Source organism: Phocoena phocoena, chromosome 3 (genome assembly GCF_963924675.1).
Source record: "Phocoena phocoena chromosome 3, mPhoPho1.1, whole genome shotgun sequence".
NCBI classification, from domain to species: domain Eukaryota; kingdom Metazoa; phylum Chordata; class Mammalia; order Artiodactyla; family Phocoenidae; genus Phocoena; species Phocoena phocoena.
Genome location: NC_089221.1, coordinates 105,263,619 through 105,288,561, shown reverse-complemented (window position 1 = coordinate 105,288,561; position 24,943 = coordinate 105,263,619). Strand labels below are relative to the sequence as shown.

At 41.6% G+C, this 24,943-nt stretch overlaps 1 protein-coding gene across 2 annotated transcripts in view; it reads right to left on the bottom strand.

The window, feature by feature from the left end:
• Window positions 1–24,943, bottom strand: part of GRAMD2B (GRAM domain containing 2B) — a 104,189-nt gene that overhangs the window by 51,338 nt on the left and 27,908 nt on the right. Inside the window, exon 1 of one of the 2 annotated variants that reach the window (XM_065875251.1) lies at window positions 16,020–16,538. The exons of the other annotated variant lie outside the window; for it this stretch is intronic. Coding sequence (XP_065731323.1) covers window positions 16,020–16,102 — 83 coding nt within the window. The 5' untranslated portion in view covers window positions 16,103–16,538. Of the gene's footprint in view, window positions 1–16,019; window positions 16,539–24,943 lie in introns of those variants that run through there. 2 annotated transcript variants of the gene reach the window in all.

The following is a 24,943-nucleotide window of genomic DNA, read 5'->3' as shown; positions in this document are numbered from 1 at the left end:
GTTCTCTCTTTGGTCCTCTACTTTTCTCTCCACTGGAAAATTCGATCCAGTCTCATGATTTTAACTATCACCTATATGCTGACATTTCCCAAATCTGTCTCCCAACTCTGACCTTCTGGGGTCTTGTCTTTTCTTTTTTTTTTTTTTTTTTTTTTATGCGTTACGCGGGCCTCTCACTGTTGTGGCCTCTCCCGTTGCGGAGGACAGGCTCCGGACGCGCAGGCTCAGCGGCCATGGCTCACGGGCCCAGCCGCTCCGCGGCATGTGGGATCTTCCCAGACCGGGGCACGAACCCGTGTCCCCTGCATCGGCAGGCGGACTCTCAACCACTGCGCCACCAGGGAAGCCCTTTTCTTTTTTTTAAATATTTATTTGGTTGGTTGCACCGGGTCTTAGTTGCAACACACAAGATCTTCGTTGCAGCATGCAGGATCTTTTTTTTTAGTTGCAGCATGTGGGATCTAGTTCCCTGACCAGGGATCGAACCCGGGCCCCCTGCGTCGGGAGCATGGAGTCTTAACCACTGGACCGCCAGGGAAGTCCTTGGGGTGTTTTCTGACACCAACAACCAATTCTCTGATTCTCCAGGTACCAACTGGGTATCCAACAATTCAATTCAATTCTGGCACTAACTACCCAAAGTTAGAGCCAACCTCATAGGTTAAGGGCTTAGTTCCACAAGACTGCCCCCACTTCAGATGTCAGCTGTAAGTCCCAGGCCAAGTGGGTATAAATCAGGGGTTCCCATGACTCCCCCCCATCCCCCATCAGGTTCGATAATTTGTTGAATGGCTCACAGAACTCAGGGAAATGCTTAACTTACCTTTACTTCTTTATTATAAAAGACAAGTCAAGAACAGGCAGATGGAAGAGTTGCATAGGGCAGGGTATGCGGGCATGTAGAGCTTCCATGTCCTCTCTGGGTGCACTGCCCTCCTAGCACCTTGGTGTGTTCACCAATCTGGAAGCTCATCAAATCTTACTGTTCAAGAGTTTTTATAGTACTTAATTTCTTGGTGCCCTCCCCTCCCAGGAGGTCAGGGATGGGGCCAAAAGCTCCCAAGCTCTAATCACTTGGCCTTTTTGGTGACCAGCCCCATCCTGAGGCTGTCTAAGGGTTCTACCCTAAACCATCTCATTAGTATAAACTCAGGTGTGATCAAAAGGGCTCATTATGAATAACAAGAGACAGTCCTTCTTAGCACTCAGGAAATTCCAATTCTAGGAACTCTGTGCCAGGAATTGGGGACAAAGACCAAATATATTTATTACAGTACACACCTCCATCCCAATCTCAATTTTTTTTTTTTTTTTTTTGCGGTACGCAGGCCTCTCACTGTTGTGGTCTCTCCCTGTTGTGGCCTCTCCCGTTGCGGAGCACAGGCTCCGGACGCGCAGGCTCAGCGGCCATGGCTCACGGGCCCAGCCGCTCCACGGCATGTGGGATCCTCCCAGACCGGGGCACGAACCCGTGTCCCCTGCATCGGCAGGCGGACTCTCAACCACTGCGACACCAGGGGAGCCCCCAATCTCAATTTTTATAAAAGGGAACCCATCATTTTAGATCCTAAGTCTCCTTTTCCTCCTATGTTTCATGGCTTAATTAATGGCATCACAATCCATGCAGCTTTCACCTGGAGAGAGAAACTAAGAGTCATTCTACCTTCCTCTCTCCGTCAATGATAATCAATCACCTGGTTCTTCCAATTTTATCCCTTTGACATTTCTCAAACCTATTCTCCCATTTTTCCTACTAAAACAATCTCATTTGGATTATTTCACAGACAGCAAATCCCTGCTTCCTATTTTGCTCTCCATCCAATCTATCTTAAACCTTGCTACTGGACTCATTTCTGAAAAAACTCAAACTTGCCTTTATCACATCCCTTCAGTGACTCCCTATGTCTTATAGCTAAGACCAAGCTCCTTCTCATGGCATAAAAGGTCGTCCTCTGTAACCTTCCTCCAATGCATTGCACCTGCTCAGGTACTGCTACTCAATATATAACTTATGTTCTAGTAATATTAGTTCTCCATAATCACCAGGTTGTTTCACATCACTGTGTCTTCATTTAGGCTATTCTTTCTGGATAAAATGACCTCTATTTTTTTTTTTTTTTTGGCTAATTCCTATTCCTCCTTCAAAATTTAGGTATCGCCATTTCTTCTAAGAAGTCTTTTACTTAATCCCCACCCTGGGCTGGATGCTTCTCCACTATTCTCTTAAAATGCCTGTACATATTCTTATTTATCACAATAGACTGAAATTCATATTTAATGTCATGGTAAGATATTGCTCAAGTTATAGTGAAATATGCTGTAATGTTCTTGAGGGCAAGATCCACGTCTAATACATCCTAATATCCCTGTAACATACTATAGTGCTTAATAGTAGGTCCTCAAAAAAACGTGTTAAATTCCAACCTTTGATATAAATAAAAGTACTTTAAAGAATACAAACTGCTTTATAAATGCTATAATAATTATTAAGTTGAAGTGGTAAGCTAATATCCCCGACTTCAAATCTGAGGGAAAGGGCTTTTTATTTTTTTAAATTAATTTTTATTGGAGTATAGTTGCTTTACAATGTTGTGTTAGTTTCTGCTGTACAGCAAAGTGAATCAGTTACATGTATGCTTTTTTTTTTTTTGCTTTTTAACTTTAAATTGTATTCTGTATTCAAATGGAATATGTTTATTTTCATACCTGAAGTATACCGGAGAAACCTGCAATTCCATTGGTAATAAATTTGCTCCCCATTTGTGTTATAGGTTTAAAATTGTTACTTGCTTAGACCTTTCTACTATGAGTTGTCCAGAAGGCAATGTGGCCCTGTCACCTGCAGCCAAAGGGCAAAGCAGAGTTGTCCAAATGCAACGTGAATGCTGATATGTATCTATAAATACGTAAGAGGAGAGTTGAGGTATGTTCCAGCGGCAGTCCCGCCTTCACCAGGTATAAGTTTACCAAGGGGAAGAAATAAAAGCAAAAATAATAATAATAATAAAAGAGGCCAAACCAAGTCAGAAAGCAAGGATTCTATTCATATTCAAAACACTTTCCTCAGTTTGTTCAGCCTGAAAGAATTCTTTACACAAAGGCTATAGAAGAGCACAGAGAAATAGGGCAGTTTCTTCAAAGACTCATACTCTTCAGGTTGGAAGGGATCTAACAAATCAGGTCATTCAGCCCTCTCTCTTTACAGAGGAGGAAAGTGAAGACCAGAGAGAACGACTTCCCTAAAGTTTCAAAGAATCAGTAGTAGAGTCAAAGCCGGAAGTGAAGCAAAGAGAGCCAAGCAAGGAGAATTCTGAATGGGGGATCCAGGTCCTTCTGTGTTCTGCTCTCCTGTCCCAACCGGTCAACAGTCTAGCCACAGACCCCTAAGGATTCATCAAAAACACGAATTTGGACTTTCAAGTACCCTATCCTTGTTCATCCCTCGCCGGGAATAATTTTTCCCTCCAGTTGAGGCCAAATTCTTCCTTACCCATCAACCTCACTTCAGATATCACCACTTAGCTCAGCTCACCTCAAAAAAAGCAGACTGCCTAGAAGGCAGGAGAAGAAGTGAGCCGGAACTCTCCTTACCATGGTGCCCCCAATTCAGTGACTAATCTGCGTCTGGCACATGACCCTCAGTATCTCCCAGGGAGCTGTCTGGAGGTCATGCCCTACACCATTTCTATTAGCATTTGATAATTATTGTGGAATTTTTTATCACACAGTATTTGTGTGTGTGTATGTGTGTGTGTGTCCTGCTCTCCTCTTCCCAGTCGGGGAGCTCCTAAAGGGTGTCGCCCACACCTCACTCAGCCATGTGTTCTCAACATAGAGTAAACGGTTAAGAAACGCTTGCTGAATTACACTGGATTAGAGAAGAGTGGAGATATGTCACAGAGAAGTTACCAAACAATACAGGATTAAAATCAGAAATGAGATATGCTATGCTAATGAATGCATTCCAGCCAAAAAGTCAAGAAAAGGGAACAGGAAAATATGCTTGTCTTTAAGTAGGCTCCAGGACTGATCAGGTAATAGACCAACCAGCTCACAGATATTAACTAGCAGGTAACACAGAATAGGGAAAAAAAAAAAAAGGAAAGCTTCATTAGCTTCATAGCTAATTGATTGCTATCATATGGGAAAGTCAGGAGTAGTGCCTTGCATATACCAGCGGAAAAGTCCATCTGGTATAAAACTAGGATATGGGGAGGGGACCTGAGAGAAATGTAATTTGTATACAAACTCCCATAGTGTGTAATGAAATGGAACAAAGAACAAGATGATTGTGATAGCTGAACCTTCAGTTACTTCACTGCTTAAACTCATGGAAATTTTTTTCAAAAATTGTTTTCTGGGACTTCTCTGATGGTGCAGTGGTTAAGAATCCATCTGCCAATGCAGGAGACACGGGCTTGAGCCCTGATCCGGGAAGATCCCACATACCGCGGAGCAACTAAGCCCGTGTGCCACAACTACTGAGCCAACGTGCCACAACTACTGAAGCCTGTGCACCTAGAGCCCGTGCTCTGCAACAAGAGAAGCCACTGCAATGAGAAGCCCACGCATCGCAACGAAGTGTAGCCCGTGCTCGCTGCAACTGGAGAAAGCCCACGCGCAGCAACGAAGACCCAACACAGCCAAAATAAATTAATTAATTAATAAACTCCTACCCCCAACATCTTCTTAAAAAAAAAAAGTTGCGCAGCTTGGAGTTGTCTGTCGTGCACTAGTGTCCCATGGTTATAGTTAAAAGAGCAGGGATCTCCTGCTGATGCTTAATAGCTTGAGGAGAAGGTCTTTTTTCCTGCTAACCAGGTAAGCAGTCTGAGGAGAGCATGGGCATCGTTTCTGTGTTTGTGGGTATCCTGGTCGGGGTAAGATTGGGACTTACTTAAGATTCCTCTTGGGACATCCTTAATGTTTATTAGCTTCTAACTAGTGTTGTAAGCCCAATGGCAGAATTTGTGCAGATCTCAGTTCTTCTGTTCATGGCTTTTTATTCACTGTGACTAATAAGCTTCCTAATGAATCCTGGCCAGACTTAAAAAAAAAAAAAAAAAATGAGCTCCAGGCTCTGAAAGTACCCCTCAAGAAGAATTTCAAGAAGATTTCGTGCAACTGCAGCATTTTTGGAAAAGTTCTTGGGTCCCTTAGGTGACTACTTTAAAAAAACAACAACAACATTCGTTTTTAGAAACAAAATCGGTCACATTACTTTACAGAAACACTCTGTACTTGTGCAAAGAAGAACCCAGCCACGGTTTTTAAAAATTGGAATCCATTAGTGACTGCTGTGCAAATCACCACGTAACGCTGCAACTGAAACAAAGTTCCCTATGGTCAGGTCTGAGCACAGATGAAGACAAAAATATCCAGAAAGGCACCTGTGTCTGACAGTACACAGAGAAAGCACGAGCGCCCAATTGGTAGCTAAAGGTGCTCTCTCTATTCTGTCCTCTATAGATCATTAGAAATCCTTTCAATGTAAGAACTGTAGAAAGAAATGAAACGAGTCTCGGTTTCATAGTTGAGAAAGCAGACCTATAAAAGTTAAGAGACCTATGCAGGGATGCATAGACACCTGATGGGAGCCACTCTGCCTTCTTCATCTTTGCCCCTCCCAGGTGAGGTTGTACAATTAATCATTTTAGGAGGCTGGTTCAGATTAGACTGCCTGCATTTGAATTCTGGCTCCAACATTTCAACAGCTGTTATAAACTTGGGCAAGTCACTGTGTCTGTTATGCACAAAACGTGACGATAATTGTAACCACCTCATTCCATGTATTTATTTAAAACTTTGAACAATGGTTGAGCATGTAAAAACGATATTACCTCATCTCATCTAAATATATCAACTGCTATATTTGATATGTTTTCCGAAGCTACCTGGTTTGATATATTTTCTGGAGCTACCTAGTTTCTTCTTTGAAAGAAGATCAAATCTCTAAACAAAACATTCCTTTGCTCTACTCTGTTTTTCTTATGGGCAAAGGCCTCCTCTTCACCTTGGTGACTGCCATGACACTCAGCATACTGCCCAGTACAGAGAACTACTTAGTAAATGTCAGCTGACACACGAGCTCATAAGCCATTTATTATTCTCTCATCGCAGGTTCCGATGACAGGTGTGACATTTTGTGATTTCAGAATTCGAATTTAGAAAACGTGTTGCGATTCTTTGTAAAAATTTCAGAAAAGATTCTGATCAAATCAAGAACAAGTATAAGAAATCTACCAACTTCACATCAAAACTAGTCCAACTTTAGAAGAGAGGAAGGGAAAGAGGGAGGGAAAAAATATCCTTGACAGTTTGTACGGGCTCTCAGAGGACTACATTATTTGTTATACACAGCATCCAGCACAACATTTACGTTGTTAGGATCCAATGAGGAACTATTTTCTAATGAATTATAGGAATAGTACAGTGATAATAAAAGTTGTCATGATGAAGAGTTTTTCTTCACCGTTGACATATGGCAACTCAACTCACAATACAGCTTTTACAGTACTACACACTAGGGGTTTCAAAATAATTTGTAGGATCACAAGATAACTGTTTGCAGATAATAATCCTTAACAGTAAAAGACACAAAAATGAGAGTATTTCTGAGGTTCTTCCCAGTTTTTAACTCATTGCACAGGATGGAAGACATAATTTGAAAAATCTAGAAGATGACAACTATGGATATAATCATAAGCCTGACATATATGGACTTAAAGAAAACACCAACGTTTATATACAGCAGCATCTCCACTGGGGAAGAAGAGGCACGTCAGCCACCCAGCTCAGTGCCTGAGATTTCAGTGATAGGACACAGAAGAGCACAGGGAGAGGTGAAGAGGACCATCCGCCAGGAGAGAAGCGGGAGATCACATAGGTTAATGGTGAAGTAGCATTTTTTTCTTCATCTTTTCAATATGACTCAATCTTCCCCCCTCTCTTTCTAACTTTCTTCTATTCTCCCCCCATCTCCTTACTCCTTGTCTCCAACGTCACATTTCCGTTTCTCCATTTTGGTCTCTGCTCTTCTTAAACAGGTCTTATCACTACTGTGACTTCTATCTAGTTGTTCACAGGGTGGCCCAGATTTATTGCTGCCTCATCTGACTGGGGGCCTGTCTAGGATCATCCGGTTGGACAGGGGCACAGCAGAGATTAGAAGATGAACGGGTAACTTGAGGATGGGCCAGTCAGACAGCAACCCTTCTGTCTAACACTCTGAGTCCACCTGGCTAAGGTCACTTAAGAAACCTCTGTTCCGATGGATTTATTTATTCATCAATATTAAAACTGTGTAGGTCAACTTATTGGTAGATAATTCTTCTGCAAAGAAGTCTGGGAAAACAGTGGTTTATGGGAATAAAGTCCGCCCTTTATCGAGCTCTCCTACAGTGCGCAGTCCAGATGCTGTAGGATCACAATCTTCCTGACAATCTCACAAGGTGCTTCATTGTGCCAAGTCCAACACACTTAGAGGCATATTGGAAGGTGGAGGTTCTAAGGAAAAATAAAACAACAAAAAACTTGATTCTGGCCTTGAATGACAAGACCATAAGAACAAAACCCAAACCCTTGGCAAGTGGTTACCCCTGAGACAAGGAACTGTCTGTCAGGTAGGAGATGGGAAGAAGACCTTCCTTTTTCATTTTGTACCTATCTATGTTGTTTTAATTTTCTAGCCTTTCAAATATGTCAGCACAGATAGGGGAAGATTATGGTCTCATTTAAAATTTTCTTCTTTGTATTACTGTCATTAAAAAAAAAAAGTAACAAATGTTACATGCAAAATTTTAAGAGCTTGTAAAAACAGTACCCAAGTATGACAGTCTGAGTTATCTTTAACACTGCAGTTTGAGGGAGTTTTCAAAACCCTAAGTATGAATTTCACTCAGTCAACAATTCAACAGATATTTGTTATGTTCTAAAGTGTAAGGTACTGACCTATCTTTAAGGTGTTTACAATCTTATTTCCCTGCTATGTGAAAGAACTTTCTCTTAAATCTATACCACGGGCCCTCATGCATTGCTGGTGAGCATGTAAAATGGTGTAGCTGCTTTGGAAAACAGTTTGCCAGTTCCCCAAAAAGTTAAACATAGAATTACCATATGACCCAGCAATCCCATTCCTAGGTATTTGCTCAAGAGAAATGAAAACATCTGCCCATACAAAGACTTGCACACAAATATTCATAGCAGCATTATTCATCATAATCAACAAGTGGAGACAACCTAAATGTTCATGAACAAGTGAACAGACAGACAAAATGTGGTCTATCCGCAAAAAGACAACCCTCAGAATAGGAGAAAATATTTGCAAATGAAGCAACTGACAAAGGATTAATCTCCAAAATCTACCAGCAGCCCATGCAGCTTCATATCAAAACAACAAACAACCCAATCCAAAAATGGGCAGAAGACCTAAATAGACATTTCTCCAAAGAAGATATACAGATTGCCAACAAACACATAAAAGGATGCTCAACATCACTAATCATTAGAGAAATGCAAATCAAAACTTCAATGAGATATCATCTCACACTGGTCAGAATGGCCATCATCAAAAAATCTAGAAACAATAAATGCTGAAGAGGGTGTGAAGAAAAGGGAACCCTCTTGCACTCTTGGTGGGAATGTAAATTGATACAGCCACTATGGAGAACAGTATGCAGGTTCCTTAAAAAACTACAAATAGAACTACCATACGTCCCAGCAATCCCACTACTAGGCATATACCCTGAGAAAACCATAATTCAGAAAGAGTCAAGTACCACAATATTCATTGCAGCTCTATTTACAATAGCCAGGACGTGGAAGCTACCTAAGTGTCCATCAACAGACGAATGGATAAAGAAGATGTGGCACATATATACAATGGAATATTACTCAGCCATAAAAAGGAATGAAATTCAGGTATTTGTAGAGATGTGGATGGACCTAGAGTCTGTCATACAGAGTGAAGTAAGTCAGAAAGAGAAAAACCAATACCGTATGCTAACACGTATATATGAAATCTCAAAAAAAAAAAAGGTCATGAAGAATCTACGGGCAAGACGGGAATAAAGACACAGACCTACTAGAGAATGGACTTGAGGATATGGGGAGGGGGAAGGGTAAGCTGTGACAAAGTAAGACAGTGGCATGGACATATATACACTACCAAACATAAAATAGATAGCTAGTGGGAAGCAGCTGCATAGCATAGGGAGATCAGCTCGGTGCTTTGTGAGCACCTAGAGGCATGGGATAGGGAGGGTGGGAGGGAGGGAAACACAAGAGGGAAGAGATATGGGAATATAGGTATATGTATAACTGATTCACTTTGTTATAAAGCAGAAACTAACACACCATCATAAAGCAATTATACACCAATAAAGATGTTAAAAAAATAAATAAATAAAAAATAAACCTATGGGAATCAAAAAAAAAGTGGTCTATCCGTATAGTGGAATACTATTCAGCAATTAAAAGGAATGAACCACTGGTGTATGCTACTTCATGGATGAACCTCAAAAACATGATGGTAAGTGAAAGAAGACAGATACAAGAGACTGCATATTATATATGATTCCATTTATATGACATGCCCAGAAAAGAGAAATTTACAGAGATAGAAAACAGATTAGTGACTACCTGGGGCTGGGGTAGGGGGTGAATTTTGACTCTTTTGTTTAAGTACATTTTATGTCATACTAATGGGAATTAGTATAAATGGGCCCAAGGGATCATAATGGAAGATGTGAAAATGTTCTAAAACTGGGTATGGTGACGCTGCACACTCAGTAATGTTACTCAAAGTCATTGAATTGTACACTTGAAATGGGTAAATTTTATGATATGTACAATATGTCTCAATAAGCCTGTTAAAAATAATCTGCCTCTTGGGACATCATGTCCCATCATGAATGTGGGAACCTCTGACACACGTGGAATGACCAACGAGAACATATCAACTAGTTTACCTTAGGGAATGGAGTTTAAGTTGGTTCTGCTTCTCTCCTAAGGGTATATGATCAAGTTTAAGAGCATGGATAAAAACACGCTCTTTTCTTTAAGAAGGTAGAACAGTCATTCAGGTGGCTGTGGAGGAGTCTGTCTCCAGGAACTGTGCTTTATGCCACTTGGAAATGTGTGAAATGCCTAAAGCTGGGCATTTAAAGAACTAGAAAGATGTTGAAGGGGAGGTCTACTGAAGTTCAGTAAACTCAGCAATTTAAAGTTGAGGAGCCATGAAAGAAAAGCTCAGCACCGGGATGTAGGATGTAGAAATCAACGGATCAGAGATAAAAGCACTGGACAACAGATGTGAGAACACCAAATCAGTAAGCAACATTTAAATAAGCTGGTAGGTCACTAAAGAGTTATGGCATGAGATCTTTTCAGCATAAACTAAAAACCAAGATGCCATGTTGGATTCATGGAAATGCTCAGTGGCTGTCAAAGCGCCCTGTAGGTGTAGCTGACGCAACAGAGGCTCAGTTAATAGGACACTGGTGCCTGCGACTGTTGAGAGTTACTAGGCCTTTTGAATTTTGACTCTTTTGTTTAATTATATTTTCTTTTGTTTTTTAAATTAATTTTTATTCGAGTATGGTTGCTTTACAATGTTGCGTGAGCCTCCACTGCACAACAAAATGAATCAGCCACACACATACAGATATCCCCTCCCTTCTGGACTTCCCTCCCATTTAGGTTACCACAGTCCCAGACCTTCAACAGTGAGGACCACCACAGCTATGGCTTATGGAGCGCTGACCATGTCAGGCACTAGGTGAAGTGAATTTCTGACATTTCGCACTTAAACTTCAAGGCAAGCCTAATCAAAACATCTGGCTTAATTAAATTTAGTTATTTAGTTATTTGTTGGCTGCACTGCACAGCTTGCAGGATGTTAGTTCCACGACCAGGGACTGAACCTGTGCCCTCGGTAGAGAAAGCGTGGAGTCCCAACCGCTGGATGGCCAGGGAGTTCCCACAGTTGACTTTATTATTCTTTACAGATAATAAAGCTTGGAGGTGCTAAGTAACTCACCAGGGTCAAACTTCTAGGAGAGAGGAAAGTCAGACTTCAGATCCTAGTTTCCTAGAGCCTGCATTCTTAACCTCTTTCTGTACTGCCTTGACAAATCAGCAATTTCCAATGATATTAACATTGAGCCATGGAGCTGATTTGGTTCATTAAATTTCTTTTCAAAACATTTAAAACCAGAACACTATTTTTCTCCATCTTTTCAAACTCCTCGGTTGTTTTACCTTAATATAATTTAAATATTTTCTAATGCTGTAATTTTTTCTTCTTATCCCAAAGTTTATATTAAAAAGTATGCTGGTTGGGGGCTTCCCTGGTGGCGCAGTGGTTGAGAGTCCGTCTGCCGATGCAGGGGACACGGGTTCGTGCCCGGATCCGGGAAGATCCCACATGCCACGGAGCGGCTGGGCCCGTGAGCCACGGCCGCTGAGCCTGCGCGTCCGTAGCCTGTGCTCCGCAACGGGAGAGGCCACAACAGTGAGAGGCCCGTGTACCGCCAAAAAAAAAAAAAAAAAAGTATGCTGGGTAATCTGTCAGAGTTGGTGAGCTGGAAATTAGAATTAAAGAAGAAAAATAATATACAAACACACATATGGAAAGATATATAATATACAGATAATTTACAGAGATTTTCTTGCTAAATAGTCACTTTCAATGTTTGGACTTCAGCAAGCACTAAGAAGTCGAGCTATACTCAATAATTGAATCATCTTTGCTCCTCTTGCTTCCAATGCAAGATCAGTCCCCAACTGCAACTCTCATTCTGTTTGTCAAGTACCCACAATATGCACAAGACTAAGGTCATTTATTTTTGCTTGAATTCACTCTTTAAAGTCAAAATATGTGCCCCAGATCATTATTATTTCTTGATAATCCCAGAGAACTTCCTTTTAAGGTAAACTGCTTATATTGCATACATCCACCCTTTCTCCACACATATGAAATTGAACAAATTTCTAGAATTCTTACATCCCAAATTATTAAATTTTAAATGTTTAAAATCCAAACTGCATTACAAGTGTATGTGGCATGTGATATAATTCGTTATTTGAAATATGAATCAACTGCCTAGAAGTATTATCAGTATTAGTTTTAGATACTTTTTGAAATTCATTAAAAGTAATGAGGCCATTACTAAATGAGATCCGCCAGAGACTTTAAGAAATAAAAGTGTATCTAACAAAACGTGTGTCAAAAAAGTTAGGCTATGTTAGAAATATCTATGCAACGTGAACACAAAATTAAGAATGAAAAAGATAAAGTAGGGAAAAACTAGGATCTCGAAAGGAAATATGCAGCTAGAACCAATTCTTGGTTAAAACAAAGAGGGGGGGGCTGTTATTTTTAAATTGAATATGTATTTTGGTGGTGAGTAAATGTGCAGCCTCACTTCCAGCACAAAGATGAATAAATAGGTCACAGTTCTTGGGCAAGTAAATGTACCTAAAAATTCTACTGCTACCTACACCACCATGAGTAAACTTTACAGTAAACATCAAAGATTCTTGTGATACAATAAAAAAAATATTCTACTGCTGACAGATAATTTGATTTGAGAGTATAACTTCCCCTGAGGTCGTCAAACTGAAAGTCAGCTGTAAGTATATTATATACCTTAATCAGCGGGGGATGGGATCCCAGCCTCCACAGCTCACCAACAGATAGTTATTGAAAGTGATTATTTGCTGAGTCCTTTGAGAAATTCAATAAGAAAAAACGTGATTGAAGTTTGCAATCTATTTGGGGACAGTTAACTAATGTACACTGGACTACTGTGTGAATATATGTTAATAACTTAGAGCAGTATTTCGTACACACTAAACGTTACATACACATTAACTGTTAATATATAGTAATAGTAGTAGCGGTGAACTTCTCTGGGCTGACCACATACATACAGGGTGAGCACTGGTAAGAAAGAGGAGAGTATGGCCAGTGATTAGGAGAGGCTTTAAATGAAGGAAAGCTCGAGTTGATTTACAGAAGTACCTTAAGAGAGACAAGAGAGGGCACTGCTTGAGCAAAGTAATAGAGAGCTGAGGAGGGAAGAATGAGGGAACCTGATTCAGTACTACGTTTGGCACACATGTTCCTTATTCTTCTGCATTATCGCCTCTGAATTACAATGCTGCTAAGCGTGGCTGGCTACAGAGGCTGTGCAAGCTGACCAGTATTAGGAACTGAGGTTGAAATGGTCTATGTGTGTCCAGATCATTACGGGTCTTAGATTCTTGGCAGAGGAGGCTGTTTTTTAAGAGTAGGTCATGGAGGGCCATCATAGATCCTAGAGCATAGGAAGAGGGATAAAGATTCAAGGTCAAGCTCTAGAGTTAGGAGTCCTGGACTTGAATTTGAGCTGTTCTCTTATTAACTGTGTCTCTGCCTGGCTCGTTACTTAACTTCTCAGAATTTCAGTGTTCTTACTTGTAAAATGGAGATAATGATAGTATCGACCGGATTCTGTATGACAATGAATAAGTGTTGAGCAATAGCAAGCATTTCTCCATAATTGGCAGCTATTATTAATTAAGAGGCTAAGGTCCTAGGTGATGAGGCCCATGTGGGTGAAGTTACAGATGCAGAGAATGGGGAGGAGCAAGCCGTTCTAACACGCGTGAAGAAAATGTCCCTTGGGACACTTAGCCTTCAACAACTTTGAGCTACTTTTATTCTGTTACCAGAGCAGGAGTTTAAGAGCTCAGAAAAAAAGAGCGTCTAAAATCTTAAGATTGAATCAGAAGTGACTTTAGTAGGCCTGGGAATTAACACTTTGCGGGGGGAAAAACCAAAGACTCAATAAACCAAAGACTGCCAGATGGGTACATATCCTAACTGCGGAGAAGATTCAGTTATAGGCCAAACTTTTTATCATATCTTGTTTGTGTATTTAATGTGGCAATGGCCACCATCGTCCCTTGAAGTACTATAATATACATACATGGCTCCCCTCAACGGTGCTCCTGGAGTTACAGAAAGACGGATACCAAATCACATTCATTCTTGTACTGCCCACCATTATTGAACAAATAGTAGGTATTCCCATTTGGAGAACTGAAACGAATTTGTGAAACTGAATGTTCCAAATGAAGGGCTGGCTGTTCGGGGCCTTGAGCTTCAAGGTGGTTGTGTATCTTCTACATAATTATGTTCTCAACATCTAAAGAATTTTAATTTAACAAAATTAGTCTAATGCTATGGCAGATGTTTTCAATCAATCAGAATGCTCTCCTTGACTGAGTATCTTGAGGACTGGGAGGGAATGTGAAGATTTAAAACTTAACAGCTGTTAAGTGGGTGGGCTTGAATCATTCTGCTTTGTGTAGCTGAAAATGATAAACAGTACCTCTGGATGAGTTCTGATCCAGGAGTTTAGAGTCCTGGGTTCCAGTCCTGCCAGTGCCACTTACCACTCCTGTCACCTCAAACATCTATGAAATGGTGACCAGACTAGCCACAACTCCTCTTCTTCAGGGAGGTAAAGTTTATGAAAGAATGGTTAAGGAAATACATGTCATTTGCTGGTTCATCTTTTTCTTGGGCTTTAATTATTAGTATAAAGTAAGGATGTTATTTCTGGGTAAGGAAACAAGAACATTTTGTGAGAGTTATACCTAGAGCAATTTTTCCTCAATCATCTTTTTTCAGTCAGTAAAGTGGAAAGAACATGAGCTGAAGTAGCCAAGGAAAGCAGACACTTGAAGAGACTATGACCAAAGCCTTTGAAGCCACAATTCAAAGCAGCTAATAAAAGCTATTCTTTTTCTAAAAGGTCGGCCCAAACTTCAATAAATGGGTGGAATATGCTTTTACCAACACAAGTCTTTATGTGGAACCAGGCTGTGTTCTTAAAAATGAGTAAATGCTGAAATAATGAAGGATGAGGATTGAATTTTTTTAATCTTTTCTTTTTGGGGGGGATTGAATCTTTACTATTAAAAAAGTCTGTCATCTTTTTTATACTAGTAGCAATAAAGCATTTTAGATACCCAACAGCTTGGTACCATAAAAATTAAAATTGGGCTTATTTAGATATTTACCTTAGTCTCACTTAATGTTATAGTGATATAGAAAATGACCAAACACTTAAAGATTCTTTTCTTTTTTAAAAGAAAAGTTTGGGAATAACAATCACATAAATAACCATACTTCTGGATTTTAAAAAGTAAGTAAATAAATTTCGTTACAGGAAGCTAATCCTTGTGATCAAATATTTGAGTTTTCAGCTTCTTAAACCAGAAGAGTTTATAGGTCAAACAATGTGCAAATCCTATTACGCACATGAATCTTTTGGGAGGACAGTCACAACCCAATATCTGATGTTTTATTTTATGTTCACTGTGCTCCCTCACCCCACTCCCACACCCTCCCTCAAAAAAAAAAAAAAAAAGCGTATAACAAGTTTGTGTTAAGTACTCAACAAAGGCAGGCAGTCTTTGAGGGGGAAAGATAAAGCGTATTTCATATTTTCCACTACTTTTCCTCTCTCGTGAGGGGAAACAGTGAAGGGGATGGGGGAGAAAAAAACACCCTCACGCTCCGAATCGAATGACAAAATACGCATCTTTGTAAAGCTAATGACCAGACGACATCTACGGGACAGCTGCATCTTCACACAAGTCATTAAGATGTAAGACAGTTAGAATAAATGTTAAGCGCTGCTTCTTGATGTGGCTTGGAGCTCTGAAGAGTCGCCCCAGACCTCCCTTGGGATTTATAAAACACCGGTCGCGCTCTCGGCTCAAATAATTCCCATCCCCACCGGACTGCAAGCTGCAGTGCGTTTCTGAAACGCTGCCGTGCCTTTTCTCTACTACAGAATCGGGGGCAAAAAGGAGACCGGGCGCCACAGGAAGAGTTCAAGCCACAATTCTGTCCACGTTAAAAGTTCCAGAAAACCGTTCCCACTCCCAACTCTTCCCTGGCAGAGAAGTTTGGGCAGCGCGCGTTCTACCGCCGCGGCTGGGATCCAGCGGAGGGTACTTACTGGGCTGAGCCAATTTTGCTCTCTCTCTTCCCGAGCACTTTGGCAGGCTTTGTGTCGTCCACATCTTGCTGTAGTTCAGTCATCAGGGCCGCGTCTGGAGGGCACCTTCAGACAGTCTCCTCCTCCCGCTTCCCCGACTCCCACCGTCCGGGGAGCAGGCCCAGCGAACCCGCCGCGCCCTCCCCTGCGCCCTGGGCTGCTCGGCGCATCCGGGCCGTCCCTGCCGGGGGCCGCCAACCTGGACACGTTCGAGCCGGCGCGATTGGTCCGAGCTGGCGGGGCAGAGCTGGGAGGGAGGGAAGGGGAGGGTCGAAGCGAAGTGACAACCTCTTTCTCCAACCCAGGAGGCGGAGGAAGAGAAAAAGGAAACCTGTTGAACTAGTCTTGCGGGCAGAGGAAGCTAATTGGCCAAGCAGGTGAAACATATGCCTAACCCGGCGCCGTATAAGTAGCCTCCTGGTAAACTGGGCTTTTTTTTCTACCCCGACTGTAAATATGGGGTATGAAAAATGGGCGGCCGGCTGTAGATGCAGGAAACGACAGGACTGAGTGAGGCTCTCTCTCGCACAGATGCGCTTTGTGGTCTGGCCTGTGCCCCAGCCTAAATTACTCAAGCAGGGTGTAGTCTCTTTGAGGACTGCCTGTCAGAGCTTAAACAATAGGTCGGTTCAGTGACTGAGGCAATAAGAGGTAGTTCCTGGTTGACCCTTCCTAGTTGGTAGGGGCGGAGGGGAGCGTGGAGAAGCAGCCATCAAAACCTCACCAGCAACTTGCTTACTATGCGCCCAAACAGTAAAATGAAGCCACTTCTTCCCGCCTTGCTGGTTCTGTCACGTTTTGTGTTTGAAGCATCCACGTACTCATTTAAGGAACTTTGAGACCTGCCATGTTCTAGCCATTATTCTAAACACCCATTCAGTAGAGTGGGGAAGCAGAAGAAACTTCCCTCTGCCCTTCTAGATTCTTCTGGCTGGTCTAAGGGTTCACTTGACGTGAGATAGATTAATAGGAGAAAAGCAAATTTAATTACCTGCGTCCAGGGGGCTCCCTAAGAAAATGAGGCCCAAGGACAAGTTAGGCAATCGAGGCTTATGTGCCACCTGAGAGAAGAGAATGGGGCAAGAGTTTGGGACTTCATAGCGTTGGCTGAAAAAAAACAAAACTGCACAACCTAAAAGTTGAGAATTATGTTTTATTTGGCTGACTTGCTGAGTACTTAAGTCCAGAAGACAGCCTCTTGGAGAGCTCTGAGGGATTGCCCGGAAGAGGTAAGAGAGGAGCCAGGATATATACGAGTTTTGGCAACAAAAACCGGGTAGTCAAAAGATTACTGTTAATTAAAGAAAAACCAGACATCTCAAGTTAATGAATTTCGCACTCTTCTATGTATGGGGAGATGCAAGAGTCTGGGCTTATTGAAATCATTCCTTTGATATGCACCTTAACTGTCTGTGGCCAGTGTCCTGCTTTTTTCCATCCTGAATCCCCTCAGGGTGCACAGTTGTGGATGGCTCCATTGTTTGAGGGAATGAAGGCAATTCACAGGAAGATGAAAAATGAGCAAATGGGTGGCAAAAACTGTTCGCTGGGTCATACGGAAACAATGGAACACAGAGAGGAATTTCAACAAGCAGACTTTGCTAGGTTCCTCCCTGTCTACACACCTAGTTCATATTATACTGTAGTAATCTACGGTGACAGCTCCCTTCCTGGAACAGGTCTTTTATCTAAATTTTTTTAGGCAGTTAGGAGAAGGTTCAAAGATTCTTCCCCAGTCTTTTGGGCCTTGCTTCTTTTTAGCTTGAAATAATCTGCATGCCAAAGGGATGCATTTTGGGGTGGCCAACTTTGCTCCCCTGCAATAGCAAATAACGTATGTGTTGGTAGATTTGTAATTTGCTACAGAGTAGTTGAGAATAAAGAATAACTAATATAAAACCTTATTGTTGGAGGCCTAACTTTATGGCTGGGATAAAATTACTAACATCACGCTCCGGGGCTGCCTTCGGATTTTCTTCTAAAATTAATTTTAGATTTAAGAATAATTACAGGGCATCCCTGGTGGCGCAGTGGTTGAGAGTCCGCTTGCCGATGCGGGGGACACGGGTTCGTGCCCCAATCTGGGAGGATCCCGCGTGCCGTGGAGCGGCTGGGCCCGTGAGCATGGCCGCTGGGCCTGCGCGTCCGGAGCCTGTGAAGTAGTCAATAGGCCTTTCCTAGTGGGGAGGAACTAGAAAGGAGCTAGTACACAATGTTATTTTACTTAGTGGCATTTGCTTGAGTTTAAGAGACATTGTCAAACAGCTTCCTAATTTGTTTATTCTTTGGGCTATCCTACAGTATTTAAAAGGCAGCAGCAGTAAAATGATAGGGAAACTTCATTGTCGTGTGATAAAATAGAGACATAAGATTATGTCTAAAATACATTTTGGGGGACTCTTTGATTTGGCACCAATAAAAAATCCTACCCCGTATTTTTCTTCCTCCAAGCCTCTGGGAACATAATTTCTTGTTTCTGACATCAAAGTTCTAGCCAATACTTCTTCCAGTTATCGAAGCAGTTCTAGTAGAAAATGCCTAACCCATAACCTTTCAGGAGGTAGGGGCTTCTATCCAACAGCTTAGAATACTGTGAACAGAGAATGTTGCCTGACGTTCCAGTAAACAAAGTATGTTGCCTGCCATCCCTGTTCTGTAAGGATCAAGCCATTAGCCACTGCAGGTACCCACTTATGGTGTGCCCTATGGGGAATTCAGGATGGAGAAAACCAGGAAGCTATCTGTGCTTTGGATACTGGCCCTAGATACTAGATAGTTAAGATGTGTATTAAGGAATAATTTCAGTGAACCCCGAATCTTGTATCTCCCCATACATAGAAAAACACTAAAATCATTAACTTGAGATATCTGTTTGTGATCAGCAGTAATCTTTTGATGTTCGACTACATGTTGTTTTGGGGGTCTTTTTTCCCAGCAAAAAAACTTGTATATATCCTGGCTCCTCTGTTATCTCTCTGGAGCAGTTCCTCATTGTTATCTGAGAGACTGTCTCCTGGACCATAGTCCTCAGTAAGATCCTCGAATAAAACTCAACTTGAAACTTTTAGGTTGTGTAGTTTTTCTTCGGTCAACAATATTGATCAGATTGCGATCTCTTTTTAACATTGATCAGAAACACTGTGCATCTGTCCATAGTTTTGGGGCAGAGTTCAAATATGAGTTTGGAGATTTGAGTGGCTATTTGGTTGCAATGTATGGTCAAGAAGTTACCTAATTTATAACACAGGGCGGGGTATGTGTTTATTAGCCAATATAAGTACATGTAAAGTGTCATTACATGCCTGTAATTTTATGTATATTGTCTGATGACATATGTTTTAGAAAATGTTGCGGCTCTTACCAAGATGAAACCTGGAAGTGCTGTAATAAGTTAACTACACAAAATATGTAATATACATCATAAGTCATAGAATCCAGGAACACTCTTCAGACCATTCCTGTTTTCAATTTAAGGTTACTATGCAGAGGAGAAAATGGGGAAAAAGTGAGAGAGTTCAGAAGAGAGCTATACATGGAACTTCCCTGGTGACCCAGCGGTTAAGAATCCACCTGCCAGTGTAGGGGACACGGGTTCGAGCCCTGGTCCAGGAAGATCCCGCATGCCGCAGAGCAACTAAGCCCATGTGCCACAACTACCGAGCCTGCGCTCTAGAGCCTGCAAGCCACAACTACTGAAGCCCACGCACCTAGAGCCCAAGCTCAGCAACAAGAGAAGCCACTGCAATGAGAAGCCCGCACACTGCAACGAAGAGTAGTCCCTGCTCGCTGCAACTAGAGAAAGCTCGCACGCAGCAACGAATACCTAACGACGAAGATGCAATACAGCCAAAAATAAATAAATAAATTAAAAAAAATAAAAAATTTTAAAAAAAGAAGAGAGCTGTACAGTGACACTGAAGAACTTAATTATAAGACATTTTTTAAAAGTTGTAGAAATGAAAGTTGAGAAGCATTATATGCAGGGGAACTTTATTGAGTGACTTCTGTCAAATATGAGGGAAAATTTCCAAATGAATACAGCCATTAAACATTGGAATGGGAAACTCTAGTAGGCTCTCTCCTACTATATCTCCTACTATAGAGGGCTTTGAAAATAAAATCTTAAAAAATCAAATAGAATGGTTTTAAACCAGTATTTCCCAAGCCAAGTTATACTGCAGATGGGGAAATTTGAAATAATCTATTTCTCTCTCTAGGGATGAAGCAAGAACTAAGTTTAGCACCTGTGTTGAGAGGAAGAGGCAAGATCGTAAGGGCTTACTGCTCTAGGGGCAGATGGTAGTTGGGAAAAACTAGTATAAATCTGATTCTGAGAGAAAGCAGAAGCAATAAAAAACTCTTCCAGGTCAATACTCTGTTTTTAAATTAAAATAAATGACACCATATAAACAATAAATTAAAATCTACACTGATGTTTTAAAATATATGGCTATTTTCTGTGTGGTAAATGTTACAGATCACAACAATGTGAAGTGGGGAGGCCTCTGAGACCAGCCAGGATAGTGGTTTTCACACCGGGTTCTGGGGTGACTGGTGAGGGGATGGGCCAGCATTGGAGCTTAGGTCTTCTGACTGCAGTCCCCACCTCTAACCACTACTCCAATATACAGCCTGTCCTGCTTCAGTCAGAACTCTTCCACTTGTATCTCTCTCATTTACTTCTGTTCTGTATTAGTTTCAGTTTGAGGGAAGGGGTTGTCTGCCACACATCCAACAGAATTAAAATATCAAATCCCTGCCATCATTTTTCTGAGCCCGAGCTTCAGAGAGTTTAGTGACTTGGCCAAAATTACAGTGGTCCCATGAGGATGAAGACCCAGCTTTTCTGACTCCCAGTGGGTGCTTATAAAGGGTAGTAGGAAAGTGAACAGTGAAAACAAAGCTTATTAATGGCAGAGACATGTGCCTTAGAGGAGAGTGTGTGTGAGGGGGGCAAAGCCCAAGGATCCTTAGACATATGTAGTATTTGTGGAGAAAGAAATGTTTGAATCTAGAACTACCTTTGGTGGCTGCATTTGGCAGTTATCTATTGCTGCGAAACTAACCACCTCAAATCTTGGTGGCTTAAAACAATGATGTATTATTTTCTCTTATGGTACAAGTGGATTGATGGGGCTCAGCTGGATAGTGGTCATTTGGGGGCTCTCATGCAGATGCAGTCAGAGGGCCCCCAAGGTTGGGGGGGGCAATTCCCCCAAGGGCAATTATTTGAATGCTCTTCTGAGCTGGATGTGCGCCCTCATATCTGATGCTTCAGCTGAGATGGCTGGAACAGCTGGGGACTATCTGAGCATTTTAGTCTCTCTGCATGGCCCCCCACATGGCTAGCTTGGGCTTCCTTACAGCATGGCAGTCCCAGTATAGTTGGACTTTTTAACTTGGTGATTGGCTTCCTCCAGAGCATATGTTCCATGACATCGAGATGGAATCCGCAAGGCTTCCTATGAGATAGCCTAGGACATCAGGCGACTTCACCTCTGCTGCATTCTGTTGGTCACAGGCGAGCCACAGGGCCAGCTCAGGTTCAAGGCAAAAGAACTACCCAAGGTGTGAATACCAGGAGTGCAGCTCACCGTGGGCCATTTTTGGAGACCAGCTACCACAGTGCAGATAAGAGATTAGGTCCTCTGACTCCAGACACTTCGTCACTGGGCATGTGAGTAAGTGGGCATTTCTAATAGCACTGTTCTAAACGCGTGAGATATAGAAATGGACAAAACAAGCAAAAACCCATACAGCGGTGGCTCTTACATTCTACTTTTTTATCAAAAATAAAAAAGTAACACATAAATAACACAGTTTCAACAGATAAGAGATATAAAGAAAATAAAATAGAACATCAGGGAGAGTGAGGGAGGTCTGTTTTACGTAGGATGATCAGGGAAGCCTCTTTGACAGGTGACATCTCAGCTGAGACTTGAAGGAGGGGAAGGAGGAAGCCATGTGAAGTCTGGGAGCAAAGCTTGCCAGCCAGAGCGAAGGGCATGGGGAAAGACCTCCAGGCAGGGCTGAGCTTGGCGTATGCTAGGGAACAGCAAGAAGGCCACTGTTCTACACCGTGCCTGGCGTATAAGGAGGGAAGAGAAGGTTACGGGGAATGGTCTCAGAGAGACACTATCCCCTCTGCCCATTTGTTTATTATCTGTCCTCTCCTACAAGAATGGAATCTTCTCAAAAATAAAGGACTTGTCTGTTGTGTTAGCCACTGTATCCACAGCGCCTGGTTTATGTTAGATGCTCAATAAATATGTGTTGAATGAATGAATGAATCGTTGGATGATTGTTTCCAACCAGAGGTTCTCAACCATACTCATCTGGAACTCTAGCTTACCTGAGATGTTGATTTGAATAATATTGGTCTTTTTTTTTTTTTCTTCCAATTATCACGGGGAGAAAAAGAGTACATGAAAAAGAAATATAACTTAAATCTCTCCTGAGCCCTCCCTCCCCGTTTGGAAAGGAAAACCTCTGGCCTGTGCTGCTTCTCACTTGTCTGCTAGTTGAGTGCAAGTGCTTCAAACAGGTCAGAGAGGTCCCATGACTCCCAGATGGTCTAGCTCCGGAGCAAGTCCAAGAATTACTGTTTATAACCCACAGGCAACCCTTTAAAATTATGGAATCGCTCATATTTTCTTAGAGAAACATCCATACAGCTACTTCCTCTCCCTGTTTTGGGAACTAATGGCCATGCTGTCAATATGAGGACTGGCCTTTCTCTTTCCTTGCACCCTGGTTTGGCATGCTCTGTTTTCCTCCCTGTGAAATGTTTTGACAAGGCAGTCCATGCAGGGCAATCAGCACATTGTTTTGAAGCAGGTAGTATTTAATTATTGTTAAAGTAGTTTCTGCAAGTTACATTTTTCTTTATGTCACCAATATTGCACACTTTTAATTGCTTTTCATTCTTTTTTCACATACTTTCATATTTTCTGACAATTCCTATTAGCATTTAGTTATCTTCCAATCTGTTCTCGATGTAGCACCATTCATTTAAAAAATTTATCCAACAAATAACCTGGCAAAGAAGGAACATGAGAGAAGGAACCAACAAATACCTCAGGCAAATAAGAAAGTTTTTCTATTTCTCTCAAATAGCTACATATTCACTTTGCTTTTATTTTGTGGCTGAACCTTATAAATAGACCCTACATTTGAGGCAAATTGTGCAGTCTGTCCTCCCTCCCTCCCTCCCTTCCTTCCTTTCCACCAATCAGCACTTTTTTGATGCCTTTTATGTGCCAGGCTATATTCTGGGTGGTGGAGATATAAAAATAAATAAGCACCTGCTTGCTATAAGTGAGTTTGCAGTCCAATGGGAGAGTTCAATATACAGATATTTACAAAACATACATACGCAGAACCTTAGTCAAAAACTGCTACCTTCATATGTCACAACCAGACACTTGGACCAAGTAACATCATTCTGTAAAATGGTGGGAGGGGCGGGAGATGGCCCTTTGATTCTTCAGGTTCTACTGTTTTGGGCCACACACGAGCCACCCCCTCCCCCTGCCCCTCCCCCCAGACATCTGCACAACTTATTGAAAAGGCCCTAGACTGGAAGTCAGGAGGACTGGGCTCTAGTCCAAGCACTTTGCTTGGTGCCAGAATATGAATCTATTCATGAAACACGGCATTGAAGTAACAGAATGCTGGCCTCAAGGGAAGGACCCTAAACCTCACGGTTATAGCTACATCACTTTCTGCCTTACATAGACTAACTGTAAGAACTAGGGGGAAAACAAAACAAAACATCTTTTACACAGAAATGTTGCATTTACCAATTGCAAAATGACAATTTTAAATAAATTTCATGAGGAGAGAGTAATTATGCAAATCTATTCCTTTGGGAACCTAAGGCCTTGACCTCCTTCCTGTAGGGCTTTGTGCTTCTTTGCATTCATTTCTACTTTTAAAAGCATACCAGATGAAAACAGAATGTTTCCCTGTGTGTTAGGATCACAGGCTAATTAAAATCAGAATTTAATTTTTATTTTTAGTAGTAGTCAGCAAAATGAAAAGTTCATCCTTCCTCCATATCAAAAAATATACAAGTTCTTTAATAAGACACATAATGGAGGAAGATTCAGACATTGGAAATGCTTGGTGCTATAGAGTCCCAATCTCCCAGATTTCAAAAAAATATTGTATAAATTTGTAGTAGACACTGCAAAGAAACAGGAGATGAGAGCTGGTGGGAATGGTCTTGGTTCCTAGTTTCTCAGTTGTCCACCACCCCATCCTCTGCACCAGGTGGTCCTACAGTATTTGCTCTTCTGCTATTGTCATCCAAGGGCTTTCCTGTGGTATCCTGTCAGTAAACAAATCCCCTTGTTTGAGCTAGCTGAGTGAGTTTATCTGGCAATTAAAGAGCCCTGGGAGGAGTAGAGGAGTCCGGTTTCAGACTGATCTCTGAGTCCTAATATGCATCATACTACCTCGGAAGAATGACTTAACCTCCTCTAAGCCTCAATTTCCTCATCTGTGGGAAAAGAATGGGAATAGCAGTAGTATCTATCTTATAGGACCACTGGGGAGTTTAAAGAGAAAATATATATAAAGGAATTAGTACACTATGCAGGTACATAGTAAGCACTCAAGTCGTATAAACTACTAATTATCATTATTACTTTATTACTGACCAGGATAATATTTTAACAAATTGAGGGTATTGCCCTCCCTTAGTTCATCAGCCCTCAGTATGTAAAGACAGTGTGTGTCGTATTATTACATGCTAGACCGATTTACAAAAGCTAGAGATGTACCTTCTCTTCCTCTGAGTCCTCAGCCCTCTTCAGGTTGATTTCCTTATGTCAGAAGCTGAGGCTACATCCTTATATCAGTGGCACTGATATGTTTAACTT